The 21,574-nt window shown below is 47.6% G+C and overlaps 1 protein-coding gene across 1 annotated transcript in view; it reads left to right on the top strand.

The window, feature by feature from the left end:
* Tiam1 (TIAM Rac1 associated GEF 1) overlaps positions 1-21,574 on the top strand; it is a 292,115-nt gene that overhangs the window by 158,350 nt on the left and 112,191 nt on the right. The window contains exon 4 of the mRNA XM_059276856.1: positions 8,378-9,351. Coding sequence (XP_059132839.1) covers positions 8,389-9,351 — 963 coding nt within the window. The 5' untranslated portion in view covers positions 8,378-8,388. The remainder of the gene's footprint in view (positions 1-8,377; positions 9,352-21,574) is intronic.

The following is a 21,574-nucleotide window of genomic DNA, read 5'->3' on the forward strand; positions in this document are numbered from 1 at the left end:
TCTGTGAGTGCTCTGCCCAGGGGCTCCTTCACACATCTCCCTGTGTGTGAGAGTCCTGAGGAAATTTACCTTTCTCTGGAGTGTGGCTTAGATGTCATCTCCAATAGAAGTTTTCATCTGTGGGTAAGAGGAGTCTTGTTGCAGAGACGTTTAGTGTTAATGGTGGGATTGTGGTTTTGGTTGTTGACTCCTAGCTAGGGCCCCCTAGGCCCAGCCAATCTACTGTCTGGGTTTTGTTCACTGGGACAGAACATCCTACTGTCTGCCACAGAAAGCCCTGGTGTCAATAGGGAGTGAGACATCATAAGCCATAAAAATATTACTATAATCTCCTTCGTGCTCAAGGGGTGTGGTTATTCGCATACTCTCCTGTATCCTTCTTCTCCCTTCACCTCTTTCTCCCATCACCTGCACTTACTGGACTAGTTTTCTTTGTTCTCTCTGCCCAGGACTTTGACCAAACTGGAATGTTATTTCTTAGAGTTCTGAGAAGAAACAGTGATCTAAAAATGTAATATGATTTTACAATAAATTTTAGATCATACAAGGCTCGCCACTTCCTCCAATATTAATGATAGCTTAGATTTTCCCAAGCTTAAATTCTCTGTAGGAGGTTATGTTTTTCAGAGGGCTAATGTGCTTCCAAGCAACTTGAGGAAAAGGTGGCTGGGGTAGGCAGCCTTGTGTGTGTGTGTGTGTGTGTGTGTGTGTGTGACCCCAAGTTTTATATAATACTTTTAAAAAAAATATGTTTGGGGGGGCTGGTGAGATGTCCCAGTGGTTAAGAGCACATCTGCTCTTCCAGAGGACCCAGGTTCAATCCCCAGCACCGACATGGTGGCTGACAACTATCTGTGAGCCTGTGACTCCAATTGCAGAGGATCAGATGCCCTCTTCTGACCTCTGTAGGTAAAACACTCAGGAACAGAAAATAAATTAAAAATCAATAACTTTAAAAATGTGTTCTGTTTTTCTGAGCAAGTCATTGTTGTTCATGATGACCTCATGTAGCAAGCAGTTGTGTTTTCTTGTTTTCTCTCCCCCACCCCATCCCTCCTCCCTCCCTCCCTTCCTTTTCTTTTGAGATAGGGTTTCTCTGTGTAGCCCTGGCTGTCCTTGAACTTGTTCTATAGACCAATGTAGCTAGAGTTTTCCTGCCTGGCCCACAGTCAGGACAAATCTTTCTCACCTGCCAGTCCCACATCCACTCAGACCCGACCAAGTAAACACAGAGACATATATTGCTTACAAACTCTATGGCCATGGCAGGCTTCTTGCTAACTGTTCTTATAGCTTAAATTAATCTATTTCTATAAATCTATACCTTGCCACGTGGCTCGTGGCTTACTGGCATCTTCACATGCTGTTTGTCATCATGGCGGCGGCTGGCAGTGTCTCTGACTCAGCCTTCCGCTTCCCAGCTTTATTCTCCTCCTTGTCCCGCCTATACTTCCTGCCTGGCCACTGGCCAATCAGCAACACACTTGACATACAGACCATCCCACAGCAGACCAGGCTGGTCTCAAACTTGGCAATCCTCCTGCCTCTTCCTCCCAAGTGCAGAGATTAAAGGCCTGTGCCGTCACACCTGGCCTAGCAGTTGTTTTTCATGTGTTTCAAGCATGTTTACCTTTACTTGAGGAGATAGCTAGTTTAAAGTCCCTTGTGTCGTTATCCCACTGTCTGGGGCAGTGGACATTTGGCATCTGTTGGATTTTGCCCCTGGAAGCTGGTTACATTTTCCTAGTTCTTTGGAATGCTACAAGGGGATTTGAGCATCATGTTGTGAGGTTCTGGGTCTTGCTGAAAATCACCCGATGGGCGTGGATTTTGTGGTGGCTGTTACTCTAGCAGGGAATCTGAAAGTCGCTGGCTGGATTTAGGGTTTAGATCGAAGGCTCTTGGTTGTTGCGGGCTTCCATGAAGGCCTATTGTCCAATGCCTTTGCTTGAGGCTTGTGCTACATTTGTGACCACAAGGGTCAGTCTGAGACTTGGGCTGCTCAGCCCTAAGTCTTTGCTGTGGTGTTTTGAGTCAGTCCCGGGCATGCACATCCGAGACATGTACGGGTTTGTACATATTAGGGGAGACTTGTCTCCAATCCTTCACTTTCTGAGGTCCCTGCTCACTCTCTGGCTTCCAGGGACCATTCTTGCTTCTGCTCAGGAGCACAGGATCCGTCTACTGGTTTTGTTGCTTCTTCACAGCTTAGCCTTGGTGCCAGCCTGGGAGAGAAGTTGGATCAATAAAAACACAGGAGGAACTCGCTGCTCTATTGAGTGGCTTCTTCCAGTCTGGGCTCTTCCTCAGCCTGTTCGCTTCTGTTTGTTTTGGGTTTGGAGATTTTAGTGGTGATTAATGGCCTGAGGTAGTGCTTTGCTCCTTACTGATGGCAGATATTAACGATTCATTTTTGTTCACTACTTAGTAAAACAAAAGCTCTGCCCCCAGATAATCACCCCCTCCCTCTTTCATTTAACCTTACTTTGGAACATCGTCTCTGCATTTCCTGGCAGCATTTTCCCAGCTGATGCCTACTAGGTGTTTGCTTGTTTTTTAATTTATTAGGGATGTAGTAGAATGTTCTAGGTGATTTTCTTTTTTTGTAAAAAGAAAGGGTTGGGAGGATTCTAAATGTATTTCTTCAGAAAAATTTCTTATTTTTATATTTAATTTTTTAACCAGACTAATCCATTCAGTTAAAGCTCAATTTATTTACTTCAAATTTTTTATTTCAAAATAATTACAGAGTCATGGGAAATTTTACTAAAAGTGTATGTCGGTTCCCTATTTCTCTCTTGGCTACACGGCTCACAAGTATGATAAGATAGCAGGGATTTGGCACTGTGTGTGTGTGTGTGTGTGTGTGTGTGTGTCCTTTGGAATATCCCTATCACTGTATGTCCCAGTGATAATATGGGATACAGTGTCTGTATCATTTTTTTCAAATAGATTTAGTAAGCTAAGGAATCCTACAGAAGCAATCCTTCCTTCCAGGTGTGCATGGGGAACACCTTAATGAAAGTTTGTGCATTTGGATAACCTTCCTAGAGATAATTCCTAACTCTTTCCTTGGGTATCTAATTTGATGGAGCTTCAAGGCCCATTTAGGATAATTACTCACTGGGAAGCTTGTGTCTTCCATTTAGCTAAGAATGAGAACGGAGAAGCTCTACCTCTTCTGCCCTTGACCCTCAGCCCCCAGAGCGCCCCTGGGGTCTCTGAACCTGCTGAGTTCACACTTAACCACTTTGAAATGTTACCCCACCCCATCATGCTGTTCTGTCCTCCCCTCCGTTGGCCTGAGTCTTCCTGGACCTGAGCACTTCTGCCCTGTGAGCACGACTACAGGCAGGGAAGGCTATCAGCTTAGCCTGTTGCTAAGCTCCTGTCTGTCAGCTTCAAACCACGGAGGAAGACAGGAGGAGGTGCAGGCAGGATTCCCCGGATGGAGGCAAGAGTGGGGAGCATGATGGAGAATTACAGTTCACGGACAAGGGCAGTGTGGGACCTGGTGGTCCCGATTGTCTTTTCATTTTTAGTTTTCTGTGTACGGGTGTTTGGCTTGCATGCATGTCTGTGTACCACGTGCATGCAGTGTCCATGGAGGCCAGAGGGGGGCAGCACCGCCTTCTGGAGTTACAGATGATTGTGAGATGCCGCGTGGGGTCTTGGAATCGAACCCTGGTCTTCTGTAAGCACAGCAGGTGCTGTTAAACACTGAGCCATCTCTCCAGCCTCCGTGTCTGTCTTTTATTGTGTGAGTTGTCAGCTTCTAGATTAAGGCTATTTTGTTATTCAGTATTTACTTACTTGTTTGTTGGTTTTCTTTTTATTGAGTGCCCAGTCTTTTTCAGGCTCTGTTCTGGGTTTGGAGAGTACAAGAGGAAACAAAATAAGTAAAATGTTCAGCTTTCCTGGCACTCGGTTTTTGTGGGAAAGGACAGAATCAAATAAACTATATTGGGCACCATGTTATGTGAACTATATTATGATAAACATTAAGGGGGGAATAAGTAAGAGGGTAAGAGTTGAGTTCTGCAGGGGAGGTTGATATTCCAAATTAAAGGAATTTGGGGAAGGGAAGGCCTTCCTGACAGCACATGACATGGTGGCTTCAGGTGTCAGGGAGTTGTGGAGACAGACAGCAGGAAGAGGGCTTCAGGCAGAAGGAAGTGCATGAGGGAGGGGCCTTGAGGCAGGCCCAGGAAGGCCGAATACCACTACGATTTAAATAGTAAAAGCTGGTCGTATACTAAAATTGTGTCTCCTGCTTCTACTCCCTCCTGGATATCACTGCCTGGGCCCCTGAAAATGAAAGATGACTGAACTCAACGCTAGTGAAATTTCCCAGCTCGAGGTCTGCTGCAGGCCTCAGTCTCTCTTAGCCAAAATGCTTGGGACGGGAAGTATTTCTGATTTGAGATTTTAGGGTATTTGGGATATTTTGGGGTGGGACCTAAGTGTAAATGTGTGCTTCATTTATATTTCATATCCATCGCTCACACACAGCCTGAAGCTGACTTTACACACTGTTTTTAAGGTGTCTGTGTTTTGACTATAGCCTGTTGTATGGGGAAGGTGTGGCGTCTTCTGCTTGAGGCAGCCATCATATTGACATATTTAGAGATGCTGAACCTGTGTCTTGGGGTGGTGGTCTGCATCTATTTCTATCTAGATTTCTGTACTTTTACTCATCTTTCCATGCAGTTCTGTCTGTCCTCCTTGCCTGAAGACTTCCCCCTTACTTGGGGTTGCGTGATAACCATGTGGAGAACTGCTCATCTCTGGCTTTTATTGAACTTCATCTGCATCTATTAACTCTTTGGCCTGAGTGCAGAGGTTCTAGTCTTTTGTAGAGAATTTTTTTTAGAGTCACTTTCTGCCCTGAATTAACAAGCCTGTTCTCTCTCTCTCTCTCTCTCGCTCTCGCTCTCGCTCTCGCTCTCGCTCTCGCTCTCGCTCTCGCTCTCGCTCTCTCGCTCTCGCTCTCTCGCTCTCTCGCTCTCTCGCTCTCGCTCTCGCTCTCGCGCTCTCGCTCTCGCTCTCTCGCTCTCGCTCTCGCTCTCGCTCTCTCGCTCTCTCGCTCTCTCGCTCTCGCTCTCGCTCTCGCGCTCTCGCTCTCGCTCTCTCGCTCTCTCTCTCGCTCTCGCTCTCTCGCTCTCGCTCTCGCTCTCTCGCTCTCGCTCTCGCTCTCGCTCTCTCGCTCTCTCGCTCTCGCTCTCTCGCTCTCGCTCTCGCTCTCTCGCTCTCTCGCTCTGTCTCTGTCACACACACACGCACACGCACACGCACACGCACACTGGAAACCAGGTTTCCATGTTTGAAATAAAAACCAATCACAGGTTGCAAGGGGGATGGAATAGGAAGCTGATGGCAGCAGCTGACATTTTACCTGGGTGGGAGAAGGGCTGGGGCTTACCAGCTCTCTGGGCGTCCCCGCCTGGGGCAGGGCTTGTGTTTCCTCTGTAGTGAGCAATTTTAATTTTTTATCCTTATGTTATTTACAGAGCCCGTCCCCACTCCCCAACCTGCCCTACAGGGACCTTCAGGGAGAAGCTTTCAAATTAAGGAGTGCTTCTGTAGCCCCTAGAAACTTAATTTTTCTTAACTTCTGTTGCTTTATACTTTGTGCTGACTCTGCTGAGGTCATCCCCTGAGAATCTGTCCTGGTAGGATTTAGGAGATTTGGCATTTGTCTCTGAGTTCTTATCCCGAAGATAAAAATGGCTTCCTTCCTACCTTGGCTCATGAAAAGCATCTTACTACTAAAAGTGCTATTAATCCAGCAGACCCGTCAGCTTGATGCATGGGCTGTTGTAATTCTTGCACGTTGGGCCATTTCCTTTAGGAACACTCTCTTGGGGCTTTTAAGTTGATTGGTTTTCTCTGGGCTGAAAGAAACCTGCCCAGAAAGCTCTCGTTTATATTTGCAGACTTTTGACAGTTTAATACAGGAGGGCAAGTGTGATTCATGAATTGACAGTTCCAGCTTTTCTTCGATTCTGTTCATTCACTATAATTCTTTCCTCCTTTGAATTTCAACCCATGTGAGTCTTAAATTAAGCTGCAGCCAACACTCGTTCCTAGTTTTCTGTTTATTGACAAAACATACAGGAATCTTTATTTATGGCTTTTCGAGACAGGGTTTCTCTATGTAACCTTGGCTATCCTAGAATTTGCTCTGTAGAGCAGGCTTGGCCTCAGACTCTTAGAGATCCACCTGACTATGCCTCCCAAGTGCTGGAATTAAAGTCATGTCCCACTACGCTCCACTAGGAATCTTAATTTATACTTAATTTAGCGTTTTGGAAAATTAGGAGCTGGGGTTGGGGCTGTAGTTCATTGTAACATGCATGAGGCTCTGGGTTCAAACTCCATCAATAGCTGTATGAGCTGGCATGTAGCTGAATGAAGAACACGTGCTTAACATGAGCAAGATCCTCTATTGGATTCCTAACACCTCAAAAATCAACAAAATAATAAAACATGAGTTCTAGGAAATTGGCCATGGCCTTTAGTGTTAGTGAAATCTGTGTTTACATATGCTTGTAAAACATGTAGCAAGTGCTAGACTTAGGGATGTATTGTGGTCTTACATGGACCATCAAGCTTTTGGTTTTCCTTATGCTTCTTAAAGGCATCAACCAGAGAAGTGTGAACATTGTTGCTTTGAGATGTACTTGCTGCTGGTAAAAAGGGGGGAATCTAAAGAAGATCCCCTTTGAGAATCATGATGTGTGGCTGAGTGGGGAATATTCTAGTATAGGAATAGTATAGGAATAGTTGAGCATCTAGTATCTGGATGGATTACCTCTGAACCCAGTGGCACGTTACCTGGAGGTTTTTCCTGTGTGCCGTACATTGTCTTACAAAAAGATGTGCTTGTCAGAGCTGAAGCCACTGCTTGGAGCCAACAGTGGGACTGTAGTGATTTCTGAGCCGACAGGAAGGTACCTTCCATTAATGCATTTCTGTCTTGTTGGCTGTGATCATCAACCTCATTTCCCGTCCCTCTTGCCACCTTGTATTCTCCCTGTTACAGCGCACCTTCCCTGGCCAGCTCAGTTCCAGGAGAGTGGAAGGTGTGTGCGTCATTCACTGCTCACCTCTGGCTTCTAGAATACAGTAGGTGCTCAGCAGATGTTTCTTGAACACGTGGCTCTGCATGCGGTTGGCAGAGCCAGTGCCGTGATTTGCCGAGGGAGGCCCTGTTTCCTTTTTTCCTTTCGTGTGTGTTATCTTGAGTGTCTATGCTCGGAAGAGCACGGGAGAGGCTCCTGGAGCAAGGATCGAGGCCAGATGGAGTCACAGTTGTGAAGCCATGAAAAATGTCCTTTGCAACGGCATTGTGTCATCAGGTCAGAGATGGAGGCTAGGGATGTGTTAAGGGAGGGTTGAGTCAGCCCGGTTGGTCCCGCTAGGCTGGACTGAGTTCGCTGGTTTCGCAGTATGCGTTTTCTGTCTTGGGGCGTTCTGTACCAGATTCATGTTCACAGGTTGGATTTGCTCCCAGAAATAAATCCATTAGTCAGCTGCCGAACGGGGTTTTCATTTTGCCCTTCCTATGCCCCTCCTCCCCCAGATCAAAGTTTTCAGAGCGGCTGTGAAGTGGATGGCAGCAGTCTATGTTCTTCATGATTCTGATTTGTTAGGAAAAACATGATTAGATATGCATTTTGAGGCTTTCAAGTTTTGATTGATTTTTGAGGTGTGGCTAGAATCCAAGTAAAGCAGGGGGAAAAAAACCCTCCCCAAACAGTGGAACAGATAAAACTATATAAGCAAAAACAAGAAAACAGAATCCCTGGCATAAAGGAAGAAAGAAAATTGCTCTTTTAATGGACACCCAGGTTTGTACCTGAGTTTTCAGTGTTTGGTAAGAGCAGACTTTCCAATATATCATTGTGATACTTCAGGAGAACGATAAGGTGAGCAGGGTGGCCATCTGCATGGGAGCAACACTCAGGGTGTCCCATGGGCATGTGCCCCCTGAGCACGGGCATGTGCCCACTGAGCACGGGCATCTGCCCTCTGAACACGGGCATCTGCCCTCTGAACACGGGCATCTGCCCTCTGAACATGGGCATCTGCCCTCTGAGCAAAGACAGCTCCCTCCTGGATTTCCACGTGTGTTTCACCTCTCTGGGGACTATCTCAATAGATAGTGGTTAATCTCACCTGTTGCCAGGTGAGATATATTTGTCCATATATTTACCCAAAGCACCCAGAAGCTGTGCTTTTATTTACCTAACCCCATAGTTAACGTGTCTGCTCAGCCTGACCCTAAGCCCTTACTGCTGAGATCTTCATACCCATTCGAACACAGACTCAATTATCTCTTTTTTTCCCCCCCTCTTCCCCCTTTGCTGTACAGACCATAAAACCATGGGAAACGCAGAAAGCCAAAATGTAGACCACGAGTTTTATGGAGAAAAGCATGCCAGCCTGGGGCGGAAACACACATCCCGCTCCCTGCGACTGTCACACAAGACACGGAGGACGCGGCATGCTTCCTCCGGGAAGGCGATCCACAGGAACTCGGAAGTGAGCACCCGGTCTAGCAGCACCCCCAGCATCCCCCAGTCCCTGGCTGAGAATGGCTTGGAACCTTTCTCCCAAGAAGGAGCCTTAGACGACTTCGGGGACCCCATCTGGGTGGATCGAGTAGATATGGGCTTGAGACCTGTGTCTTACACGGATTCCTCCGTCACCCCCAGCGTAGACGGCAGCATGGTCCTCACAGCCGCCTCTGTGCAGAGCATGCCAGACTCAGAGGAGAGCCGGCTTTACGGGGATGACGCCACATACTTGGCTGAGGGAGGCAGGAGGCAGCGTCCCTATACATCCAATGGGCCCACGTTCATGGAGACGGCGAGCTTTAAGAAGAAACGCTCCAAATCTGCAGACATCTGGCGGGAGGACAGCCTGGAATTCTCACTCTCAGATCTGAGCCAAGAACACTTAACAAGCAACGAAGAAATCTTGGGTTCCGCGGAAGAGAAGGATTGTGAGGCGGCTCGGGGGATGGAGGCAGAGACGAGCCCCAGACAGCTCAGCACCTGTCAGCGAGCCAACTCCCTGGGTGACTTGTACGCTCAGAAAAACTCTGGGGTGAAGGCGAACGGAGGACCCAGGAACAGATTTTCAGGCTACTGTCGGAATTTGGTGTCTGATATTCCTGATCTCGCAAAGCGTAAGATGCCACCGGCTGCTGCTGAAGAGACTCCTCCGTACAGTAATTATAACACACTTCCCTGTAGGAAATCGCACTGTCTTTCCGAAGGTGCCACCAACCCACAAATTAGCCTTAGCAAGAGCATGCAAGGCAGAAGAGCAAAAACAACCCAGGTAAAGCCTCTGAGATCTGTTTCCGTATTTTGGAAGTGGTGCATGGCTCTTAAAGCGCATGATTTTGTTCTTCCCAGCTCCTCGCGTTAAAATCGGGCTTTTCAGGGTTTGTCTGGCAGCTGCTGCAGCTGGTATGGCTTTGGCTGTGCCCCTCTTCCAGTTCTGTGGGGAAGGGGTGGGGATTAAGGGGTGTGTATGGGGTGAGGCGGGAGGGTGTGCTAGGAATGGCAATAGCCCTGTTAAGTTCATATTGGGAAACTGCCTCTCACCTCAGTCCCTCAACAGCACCTCCCCGACGGGACTTTCTCACTCGGTCCTCTCTGTGGGTACGCGGGCATGGTGGGTTGTGGCACTTGGGGCTCATATCCACGGTGCAGCAGGTGGGGAGAAGAAGATGACCGTGGGGCAGCTCCTTGAAAGGAGCCTTTTCGATTCAGTGGTCATTTGTCGGCGTCTCTCTGGTGTTGGCAGGCTTGCTGTCTTACCAGGAGCCATTTCAATTTCCTGTTCCTGACCATGCGGCCAGCCCTGTCTCTGGAGGGAGGTCTAGCAGGAGGAATAACATGGGTGGGTTCCCAGTGCCTAGTGTGTAGCCAAATGGTTTGACCTGGGGCAAACCCTGACTGTTAGAGGTCCCCCTGAAGGGTGGGCATAAAGATGCTCAGCTGCTCGCTTGGCAGTTGAATGCAGGGGAGAGGAGGGGTCTGAGCAGATTTGCAGAAGACTCGAAAAGTGTGTGACCTGTGGAAGGAGGGCCCACTGACTTGGCTGGCAAGGATAGCTTGTGTGACTGTCAGACCGCCCTGCATGCTTTGGTCCTTCCCCGATGCTGCTGTTCCTTGTGGCAGATTTGGGGGAGTTCAGGATTCCGACCAGGTTGAGAAGTGATCAGTGGATTGCGCTTCTGATCCAAAAGTGGATCTGATCCATTCGCTTTGAAAGACATTGGGTAGCATGGTGACCTGCTGCTGTACTCTGGCCTGCCCAGTAGGGGGCAGTGCTGCACTCTCTGGCCTGGCCCTGGTTTGGGTCAACTGGGCACTGGCAGAGTGACTTTTAAGGTGGGCCAGTGGTAGTGGGCCTGGTGTGAGGCTGGGTTTCTTCCTGAAGATGGATTTTGCTGAGGCCGCCAAAGCCATTGTCCTAAGGCTTCACCTCTCCCTACCTGGTTGACTTTGGGCAAGTTAGGAGTTGCTTTAAAGCCTTGATTTCTTCACCTGCCTAAGTGAAGGTCATGGGACTGGGGACTTGATCTCAGTGGCAAAGAACTTGCTTGGCTGCAAGAGGCTGTGGGTTAGATCCTCAGCACTGTGGATATGCACACACCAAGTAGGGGTAATAATAGGACAATTTGAGAAAATGGAGTGAAATCATCCATGAGTCATAAAGCCTGGTACTTAAGCAGCAGCCAGTGGGGGGGATTTGGTTCACCATTAGAACCCTGAGCATCGTTAGTGGTACTGTGTGGGTTGAAGACTTGGGGCAGTTGGGTGTTTGTGCCCAGATCTTGAGTTGATGAAGAATCAGAATGTGTCATCTGAGAAGGTGAACAGGAACTGTGCATCTAAGAGGTACTGCCTGAATTCTAACCTCTCTTTTTCTGAGTTGAGATGATAAAAAAAGTGAGATTATGGCAGAAACGACAGGTTCACATCCTACCTGATGGTCCCGCTAACTATCCTGTGAGGCTCACTACTGAACGGTCAGTTTGACAGGTCATCGACTGGTGACCTATTAAAGGGACACATGGAAAGCACCGAAGGGCTCCCCTGAAATTGTCTGCCAATCAAATTGACATCACAGGACTGATTCAGAGAGATACTCTGCCTGCCTTGGCAAAGGGTATGTTGACCTAGACAACACCTTTGCCTGGAATGATTCAACCTTTCTCTCTAAGGTTGGAGAGGGCTACCCAGCTATATTCTGGATTTCTGTCTCCATGGTTGTAACACCAGAGACAGCCAGACCTCGGCTTGGCCCCACATGTTTCAGGCCTTTAAATCCCAACCACCCATGGAACAGGGGCAAAGTGAGACGATGCTCCCGTCTAGATCAGTTCCACTGAGGGCTCCCCTGGGAGACTGCAATATGAAATCGCCATCCCTTGGCTTGCTGACTTCCCAAGTTAATGTACAGAAGTGAGATCATCTAAGTGTGGTGTCTCATAAAGGCACTGCTTAATGTAATGCAAAGTGCTATGGGCTAGGAATCCTAAGAAGGCCATTTGCATGCTGGCTTGTCTGCTTATCCGCTGGATGTCCTCGGGTAAGTCACTTCTTCCGGGGAGAGTGACACCATCCTCCAGCAGGGCTGTGTTAGGTGAGCCGAAAGGAGTGCCGTGCTTGGAAGCCTTCTGTGGAGCCTAGAAAATGAACGGAAGTATTATTTTGGTATTGACTTTATATGTTGAGTAAGGATCTTTAATGACTTGAAACAAACCCCAGAATTATGCACAACACTATCCATCCACCCACATTTTCCTAGTCTAAGTTTGAGCCCACTGTGTTCCAAACAGTGTATTTTAAGAGATGGTGGGTGTGGAAGCTTCCTTGAAAAGAATGCGTCTTTTCCTTTTCAAAGTTTCTGACCCAAGGGACCTCTGTAGCAAGCTTGAATCATAGATCTCAGTCTCCTGGTCGGCCCTGGTGATGGAGTTTTGTCAACCATTTCACTCCCACCGGAAAAAGTTCCTGGCAGACATTTGGCCCAAGAGCGCGCGACCTCTCAGCCCGGAGAAAACATACTGGATCCAAAATAATGTGGCCAATTTCATTTGATTTGAAAATGATCAAAAAAAGAGGCTTTGGCCATTCTTCCTGTTTTTTGTGTGCTCAGTGGTTGGATTTGTTACTGAAACAGGCAAGCTGTAGAGTTCACATGTAAGCTTTGAAAGTATCACATACGATGAGCCATGGTATCTGGCACACAATTATTTGTTTAATTCACGCGTCTGGGCACGTGTGTTTTGTACATGTACACATGCTGTATGTAGCTTGTACTGAGAACAAATGGAGCAGAGTTTAGTTATTGGTTTCAGCAACAGTACAGAGTAGGTTGCTCCTTGGATTTCATTGACGGCTTGCTGGATTTCAGGCTGAACTTGGCTCTTCAGTTCCTAGTTCTTTGGAAACAGATTAAGGAGAGGGTAGCCCAGGGTCATGCAGAGTCAAAGGTGTCAGCAAGTCTGGGTTGGGAGTTTTTGCTTCCTGCCTTTTGGTTTTTTAAACTCATGAATCTGGGTTCTTTCCAGAGGACACTCCCGGGGAGATCAAGCATTCTAGGAGGGAAGGAATGGACAACTTAGAACATTGGCTCTCGAAAGTAAGAGATGCCCACTAAATAGTGGCTTTAGTTAGGAAGGCAAGGCGTGGCTTCGTGCTCTGGAGTCCCACTTCTGTAGCTCTGAGGCTTTCAAAGGATGAGTAGGAGAGAGGGGACGCTGCCGTTGGTGATCTGGTCAGGCTCAGCGTGTCTGTGGAGTGCCTGAGGGAAGGTTTGGCTTGGAGTCATTGTACACACTTAAGGAGACCTTCATTCACCCAAGGGGGAAGTGACAGAATGTGACTTGGCTCTATGAAGCCTGTTGCAAGGAGCCAGAGAATCTAGAGAGGTGTGAGGAGGTCTAGGCCGAGGTGTGATGGCCTGTTGCCAACCTCTCAGCCGTCTCAGGGAGTCTGTGCACCTTGGTATCTAGTGGGAACAGGAAGAGGTAGAGAGCTCTGTTGGACCTTAGGGATTCATTTCAGCCTGGTTTCAAGATGCCAACTCCTTGGAGGAACCTCCCAGACCCTCTTTACCTGACTCCATAGCCTTTCAGGGAAGAAGGGTATCTTAGTCAGTGTTCTGTTGCTCTGAAGAGACACCATGACCACAACAACTCTTACAAGGGGAAGCATTTACTTGGGGCTGGTTTACAATTTCAGAAGTTTCGTTCATTTTCATCATGGTGAGGAGCGTAACAGAAGAAAGGCAGACATGGGCCTGTGTCTTGGTTTGGGTTTTCATTGCTGTGAAGAGACACTATGACCATGGCAACTCTTATAAAGAAAACATTTAATTGAGGGGGCTCAACTTAGAGTTTTCAGAGGTTCAGTCAGATATTGTTGTGGCGGGGAGCATGGTGGTGTGCAGGCAGAAGTGGTGCTGGAGCTGAGACTACTACATCTTACAGTCAACAGGAAGTCAACTGACACACTGGGCAGTATCCTGAGCATAGGAAACCTCAAAGCCCGCCCCCACAGTGACACACTTCCTCCAATAAGGCCACACCCACTCCAACAAAGCCACGCCTCCTAATAGTGCTATTCCCTGTGGGATTATGGGGGCCAATTACATTCAAACTACCACATGCTGGAACAGTAGTTGAGAGCTCTACATCCATTTCTGCAGGCAGCAGGAAGAGGGAGTACCTCTGGGCTTGGCATGGGCTTTTGAAACCTCAAAGCCCACCCCCAGTGACACACCTCCTTCAACAAGGCCACACCTCCTAGTCCTTTCAGATAGTGCCACTCCTTGGTGACCAATCATTCAAATCTATGAGCCTATGAGGGCCATTCTCATTCAAACTACCACAGAGGGAGACCTGAAGAGCTTAGGTGTAAGATCTCAAAATTCTGGTCTTCAAGCTGGAGAGATGGCTCAGGGGTTAGGAGCACTGGCTGCTCTTCCAGAGGATCTGGGTTCAATTCCCAGTACCTAGGCACTCACAACTGTCTGTAACTCCAGTTCCAGGAGATCTGACACCCTCACACCAATGCATGTAAAATAAAGTAAAAAAAACAAAAAATTCTGGTCTTGGAACTCCATGGTGTTTGCACTTCCTTCAAGAGCACTCCCTTCCACAGCCTTAGACAGTAAGGTTAAAATCCTCAATTCTGTCCAAGGAAAAAGGGCCTTGTTGGCTAAAAATGAAATTAGTACTACTGGTTCTCATTAGATAACTAGGAAAATTCGAGAATGATGTTTCCTTTGATCAACAAATAACAGTTGATAGTTTTACTAGGATGAGGAGCTTAGGTTTTTTGTTTGTTTTTCCAAGACAGGATTTCTCTGTTTAACAGTTCTGGCTGTCCTGGAACTCACTTTGTAGACCAAGTTGGCCTTGAACTCACAGAGATCCACCTGCCTTTGCCTCCTGAGTGCTGGGGTTAAAGGCCTGCGCCACCATGCCTGGCTTGAAGGGCCTAGTATTAGATCAGAAGGGTCTCTTAAGTTTTTAGAAAAATCATTTTGATTTTAAAAATTTTATTTGGTTTGACCACTTAGCTCACACGACTCAGAAATGAGTGTATTACCTGAGCTAGAAATTTGCCCTATAGCCAAACAAGCCTTTACCTTTTTCCTGGATGCTTTGAGAACCAGCTAAAAACCTTGGTCCTTGTTCTGACATAAACCTATGGACCACACCTTTTTGGATACCATCTTTGGGAATCATGGGTCCCCTAAAGTCCATTTAGAGATGTCTGGTAAGGAGTTACTTTGTTAAGTGCTAGAGAGATGGCCCCACAGCCAAGAGCACTGGCTGCTCTTGGAGAGGAACTGAGTTTAGTTCCCATGACCCACACACCTGCTCATAACCATCTGTCACTCTGCTTTCAGGGAACCTGATGCCCCCTTCTGGCCTCAGTAGGCTCCTACGTACCTGTGGTATACACACATACACCCAGGCCTGCATAAAGGAGTACCTTTAAAAAAAGTAGTAAATAAAGGAAATACTTTTTAAAAAGTAGTAAAAAAGTAGTAAATAAAGGAGTACTTTAAAAAAAGATTTCTTACACTAACGCCTCACGAAACAAAATATTTTCGTATAGAATCTATTTTTCTAGAGCTCCTCTTTTTCTTTCCTTCTTCTACCTTCTGTTTTGTTTGTTTTTGATTTTTGGGGACTTCCATCTTTATCTCACTGTGTTTGGCATGTACATTCTGAAGTGAGATAACTTGTTTTGAAAAAAGCCCATCCATTTCCAACAAGGACGTCTGACTCCTTTGCCAAGATCTTTTTGGAGGCAGTGGGTGGTGGGTGGGCAGTTGGGAGACTGGCTAGCCTCTAACAGCCACACTTCTCAGACCACTGTGTGCACTTCAGAAACATTCTAGACATTAAGGAGCTTCTGTTTGTATGGGGGTATGCCTCGCAGTAGTCATCACTTTAGTAATTGAAATAGAAATGTAAGAAGTGCTCATTAATTCATTTTAAATTAGGAATAGTCCAGTTTCACATTCATGTAAATATCTTTACATTTACATTTTTATTATCTAAAATTAAACATAGAGCCGGGCGGTGGTGGCACATGCCTTTAATCCCAGCACTCAGGTGGTGGTGGCGCATGCCTTTAATCCCAGCACTCAGGTGGTGGTGGCGGCGGCGGCGGCGGCGCATGCCTTTAATCCCAGCACTCGGGAGGCAGAGGCAGGCGGATCTCTGTGAGTTCGAGGCCAGCCTGGTCTACAGAGCGAGATCCAGGAAAGGTGCAAAGCTACACAGAGAAACCCTGTCTCGAAAAACAAAACAAAACAAAAGCAGACAAACAAATTAAACAGAGTTGTGTGGATATGAGGTTTTGTTTTGTGTTTGTATGAGTCTCTGACTTCTGGGTCACATCAGTCTCCAGTCTGTTCCTCATCCCTTACAGTGTGCTGCTCAGCTGTCCTGTGTAGGATTTGACCTCTGCACAGGGATCTGGGAAAGGAGGAGCTGCAGGGATCCCCTGCAGGCAGGTCTCTTAGGGATCTCAGGTCCATTCCTGGATTGCTGCTCATTTATATGAAAAGAGGCGGGGGAAGTTCAAGCGTGTGAGAAAAATCACAGTTTTTACTGTAGTGCGCCAGTAGAGAAAAGTGTGTGCTCCTCACTTCACATTGTGTCAGGACAGTGTGGGAGCGATGACCGGACAGCCTAACTGGGTGAGACGGCTAGAACCAGGACTGTAGCATCCGGTGATGTGAGGGCCTGCTGGATGTGGCCGTGAAGCCAGCCTGCTCTAAAGGTCCGACAGGGTCTTCAGAACCCAGTGAGGAACTCAAGAACATGACCCGCTTTTCATCTGTCAGCTGGGCCCAGTTAATCTTGGAACACCCACGGACAAGGGCTCTGGGTCCATAAGGTAACCCAGTTTCCCTCTGAGTTTATGTATGTACTTTGAAAAATTAAATAAAGATTTTGAAATGAGTTGTGGTTGTATCCACAGAAGACGGCACAGAGCTGCTTGAAGTTGTAAATGCAAGCTTTACGGCAGAGACTCATTCATCATCTCAACTTTAGGGGAGCCTTGGTGAGCTTGGCAACGACTAAACCTTTACATCAAAGTAGAATGTTTCTCCGTGTCTTGAGATAGTGGTGGGAAATGAGCAGCAGTTAGTTATTCAGTAATGATGTTTGAAGTGCCTACCCCATGCCAGGCGCTATTCTTGGCACTTGGGATGTGTCGGCGAGAAAAACTCCAGAGCTCGTAGTGAGTTGCAGTGAAACGGGGGTGTACGTGGCACAGACTGGGTAGTGCAATAGTAAGTGATACGCTCCAGAAGCGCAACTGGGATGACGAGGTGTTGGGGAGTGTGGCAGGCAACTTCAGATGGTGACCTTAAGAGAGGTCAGACTCGGAGTTCGAAGGAGAGGAGAGAACTGGCTGTTGAGCGCAAGGTGGGAGGCCACTTCACATGTCTGAGCAACGGCAAGGATCCCCGTGTGGTTGTGGTAGGGCTGGCTGGTGAGGGGGAGGTGGCACAGAGGGGTCGGCATGGCGACTGCTGGCGAGGGAAAGGGAGAGGAAAGGCTGTAGAAAACAAGGAACATGGATATTCCTTCAAGGAAGAGCTGTTGGATCCATGCCCTCCAAGGAGGAGTGTCTCAGTTCACCCAAAGCCGAGGGCTGATGCTGGACATGTGTGCAGGGTCGTGTGTGACAGGCTCTGGAACCCACCCTAACGTGTTGGGAAAGTTTATCAGGCGATAGGGTGCGGCCCTGGGTTAGTGGGAGGAAGCTTGCCATGGTAACAGATGTGGAGGTAGTGAGGGAACAGACCCGAGGTGGTCCAGGAAGTAGAGGAAGGGTAAGCTCCGAGGCGGAAGCGCATCCGTAGAGGAGCAGAGGAAGGGCTGGGGATGACTCATGCCACGTGGACCAGAACACTCAAGCATCAGCAGTTACCTGAAGAAATGTTTACAACATTTGCTACCCGGTATGTACTATGTATTGGATTCCCTTTTTAGTAACTAAGAATTTCCATTCCAGCTAGGTGCTGGTGGCGCACACCTGTACTCCCAGCACTCAGGTGGCAGAGGCAGGCAGATCTCTGTAAATTTGTGGCCAGCCTGGTCTACAGAGTGAGTTCCAGGACAGCCAGAGCTACAAAGAGAAACCCTGCCTTGAAACCCTGCCCCTCCCCCCACCAAAAAAGAATTTCAGTTTTAGTTGTATTGAGAGAAGTCGTGAGTCACTCCCACTGGGAATAATTAGAGGACAATGTTGGAAACTTAGAAAGCCGTGGAGCTACTTACTGCCCTGAGAGAGGATGAAAAGGGGAGAGAGCTGGCCTCCTATTTCTAGCAAGTTAGTAATGATAATTATCAGCAGTGCCCCAGAACTGGTAATTCAGTGTAGATGACGTCATCATTTTCTTATTTGCTGTGCCGTTTCCAGAGCGTGAAGATGATTTAAATGCCTAATTAGCATTTAGCTCCCACCTATCTGCCTGCTTGTTTTTCTCCTGAGATCTTGTTTATACCGGATTCCTCAGAGGCACGCTCCCTTCCACGTTGGTACAGGAAGCTTGGAGGCGATGCCTTTTATCCCATGTAAGGAAGGCCTCACATTTGTGTGCGGGTACAGGGTGCCCGGCATGTTTTGAGGCACTATTCCAGGCTTAACACCATCACTTAGCACATCATGAAGTGTTTTATTAAGTAGATATGGGCATAGTAGCTGGAGGCATGGCTGTGTGGTAGAGGGCTTGCTTGCCATACGCAGGGCCCAGGGTTCTCCATGCCGATAGGAAGCCCAAGTAGACCTTTGCTCGCCTGCCCATTGTATATATGAGGAAATGGAGACCTACATTAGCATAGTCTTTTACCTGGAATTAGCATTTTTATACTGAGATTACTAAAGGACAGTATACTGTATGTCCAGGAGGAGGTACTGAGAACCAAAGGGTGTGTGTGTGTGTGTGTGTGTGTGTGTGTGTGTGTGTGTGTGTGTGTGTATGTGTGTGGTGCATGTGAGAGGGGAGGGGAACATAGGAGGAACAGTTCCATTTCAAAGGCCTCCACAAGTCAACACTCTTTTTTTCTCTACTGAACAGTGAATTCTCTTATGCTGTGTATACAGCTTTCTCTGGACAGGTATATTTGGACTAAGCTAGATCCATCAGGGAAATTAACCTGACCAAGAAAAACAGTTTCTAATTGCATTCTACTTCTAGCTACAAGTGGCCAATTGATTTTGCTGGTCTCTGAATTGTCACAGGGCCCTTGCACTTTGTGGCTAATTAGCTTTTCAAAATTGGTTCTGCCCCCGAGTGCAGGGAGCTGTTCCCTTGGATTCTTTGTAAGTCTTCTGGGCAAAGACCCAGAGCCTTGCTACAAGGCATCATCAGTCCATATTTTCTTCATGTTGGTGATTCTGGTTTTTAAGGGAGTAGAAACAGGCTTTGGTTTTGCCTCTTGCAACTTCAGTACAGAAACTCATTTATAGCTTAAGGGGCCCCAGACTGGCCCTTGCCTGGCCGCTTGCAGTACGCTCCGAGCTACAGGTGGATTCCTGCGCATCCAGTAGGGAAGCACAGGCACCCTTTTTGGAAAGTTGCCAGTGGAATGGGAGCTAGCTGGTTGGGGGGATTTGTCTTGAGAGAGTGAGATTTAAGGATACCCCTGTCCTTTGGATGTTGCTTGGAACTGGAGATCTCTTCCATGAAGCATTTCTAGTAGGGACTGTGACTTGGAGCTGATTTGCAGAAGTCTCAGCCAGATCATATGCTCTCCAGGGAGTTATTTTCATCTGGCTAGGGTCTTCCCACTTCCTTTGATCTCCTCTGCTACACTCTTCTTTCTGGTGCTGGGGGATCCCGGGGCCTCACTAGGGCTAGACAGCCCTCCATCACTGAGCCCTGCCCCTAGATTGCCAATGAATTTTTCATGTGTATGCATGTAGTATGCGTGTATGTGTGTAGACATGTTTTCGCATGTATGGATGCAAGTGTGAGTGGGTGCACGTATGTGGGTGTGTGTATGCCTTTGCGTGTGTGTGCATGTGTATGTGTGTGTGTCAGACTGGAATTGCTAGTGAGTGCACCTTCCACTTGGTGTTGGCGGAGGTTCGTTGGTGTCCAAGGCTGATGTTCATACTTGCATGACAGGCGCTTCATTTCACCTCGGACCCATCTCCCCGGCCCTCCTCTGACTTTTGAAATTAAAATTTAGTATTTGGCTAAATAGGCTGGCAGAGAGCAGATGCTGAGGAGTTGAGTTAGGTGAGAAGGAACCTTGATGTTTATATGAAGACTGCGTGGCCTCCAGGCATTCCTTCCTGGGGTCAGTCTTCTAGCTGCAGGGAAGAGTCTGGAGGTTGCTAGGTACTTCTCCATGTGGGGAGGATCAGGTTTCTCAGTTGTGAAATTGCCTAGAGACCGAGAAGGGCAGGAAGAGCCCTTCCAAAAGATGACCACAAGAAAGTTTTGTGTCACAGTGAGGGAGAGAAGAGTATTGCGCAATGTCTCTGGCTTTATTGACTCCATCATCCACAGTGCTAGGGCATGGGCTTCAGGGTATCTGGGACAGCCCAAGTATCTTGACTAAGTAGGGGTTGGAGCAGGGCAGCTGACATCTATTTCCCAACGGGTTAGGTCACATAGAAGGGAATGTGTACTACTGAGCCCAATTAACTAGGTCTGGGATGAGGTGGTGTGTCTTGGGCAGATCCAAGGACACTCCCCAGCGATTACACTGAGCCATGTGCTCTGAAAGTCTGTGAGCTGAGCTGGGGCCTGCAGGCTTCCTACCTGGAGCAATCTCGTCTTTGCTCAATCTGGTGACCATCGCAGAGCTGAACACACACAACCTGGGCCGTTGCAAGTTTACAGCTTCAGTTGGCATGAGCAGATGTTCAGGTGTGACATAGAGGTGAGTGTCCATAGAGTCCTTCCTTACCTTAACACTTGGCTTAGGTGGAAGCAAGGAGGTCTGTAAAGGAGGGAATGGTTTGTAGGCTTGTTGTAAACTGTAAAAGATGGACATTGAGAGCTGGCTGGGACACCCTCTGTGTCCCATCGTCCTCTTTATAGCTTTTCTGATTCCTTCCACTGTTGGCTTTTAGCTATTTGCTGTGCAAGTTAAAACAAACAGACCAGCAGTCCCTTAGCTTTTTCCAGAGAAAACTGGAGATACATTAAACAAAGTGGGGAAGGATGGAGTTGAATAATGCAGGCAAAACTCTGGTCACAAGCTGCCCCACAGCTGAGCTACAGGGTTGCCCTGCTCCACAGTGGGAAAGGCTCTCAGCAGCATGAGTTCAAACCTCCCGTCTGCTACTAACCAGAATTAGGACTTTCCGAGCCCTAGTGTTCCTAGCTGTTAATGAAGGAAATGGTTCTGTAAGGTTCCTTCCTGTTCAAGGACTCTGGGAATTCTAAGATGTGTGGCGTCATCTCTTCTTCCTTGGATTGAAGTCACTCCTGTGGAGGCTTCTCAGGGTGGTTATAGCTAGTTCCTACATACATTTCTGTGGTAGTTTGAGTGAAATCTCCCCCACAGTCTCAGACATTTTAATACTTTGTCGCCAGTTGGGGGTGTGGTCTTGTTGGAGGAGGTGTGTCACTGTGAGCTTTGAGTGCTCAAGACCATCTCAGGTTCATTCTCTTGGCTTCTTTCTTGCGGTTTAAGATGTGAACCCTCTGCATCTGTCCCAGCGGCCACGTCTGCTGCTCGCTACCACCTTTCCTGAGCTTGATGGAGTCTTATCTGTCTGGAACCATGGGTCCAAATAAACCCCTTCGTCTGTACATGGCCTTGGTTATGTATCACAGCAATAGAAAAAAAGCAACGAATATACAGGCCCAGCCGTCTTCAGCGGACTTACAGACCCATGGAAATCAAATCGAAGAAATTCGCAGATTTCTTGTCCTCCACGGCTTTTGGTTATCTAAGATTGTCAGCTTTCCTTATTGTCTTAACATCCACAGGGACACATATGGTAAATGTCCCTGCCAGAGAGACATGTGGGTTGATAATGCT

Source organism: Peromyscus eremicus, chromosome 12 (assembly GCF_949786415.1).
Source record: "Peromyscus eremicus chromosome 12, PerEre_H2_v1, whole genome shotgun sequence".
NCBI classification, from domain to species: Eukaryota; Metazoa; Chordata; class Mammalia; order Rodentia; family Cricetidae; genus Peromyscus; species Peromyscus eremicus.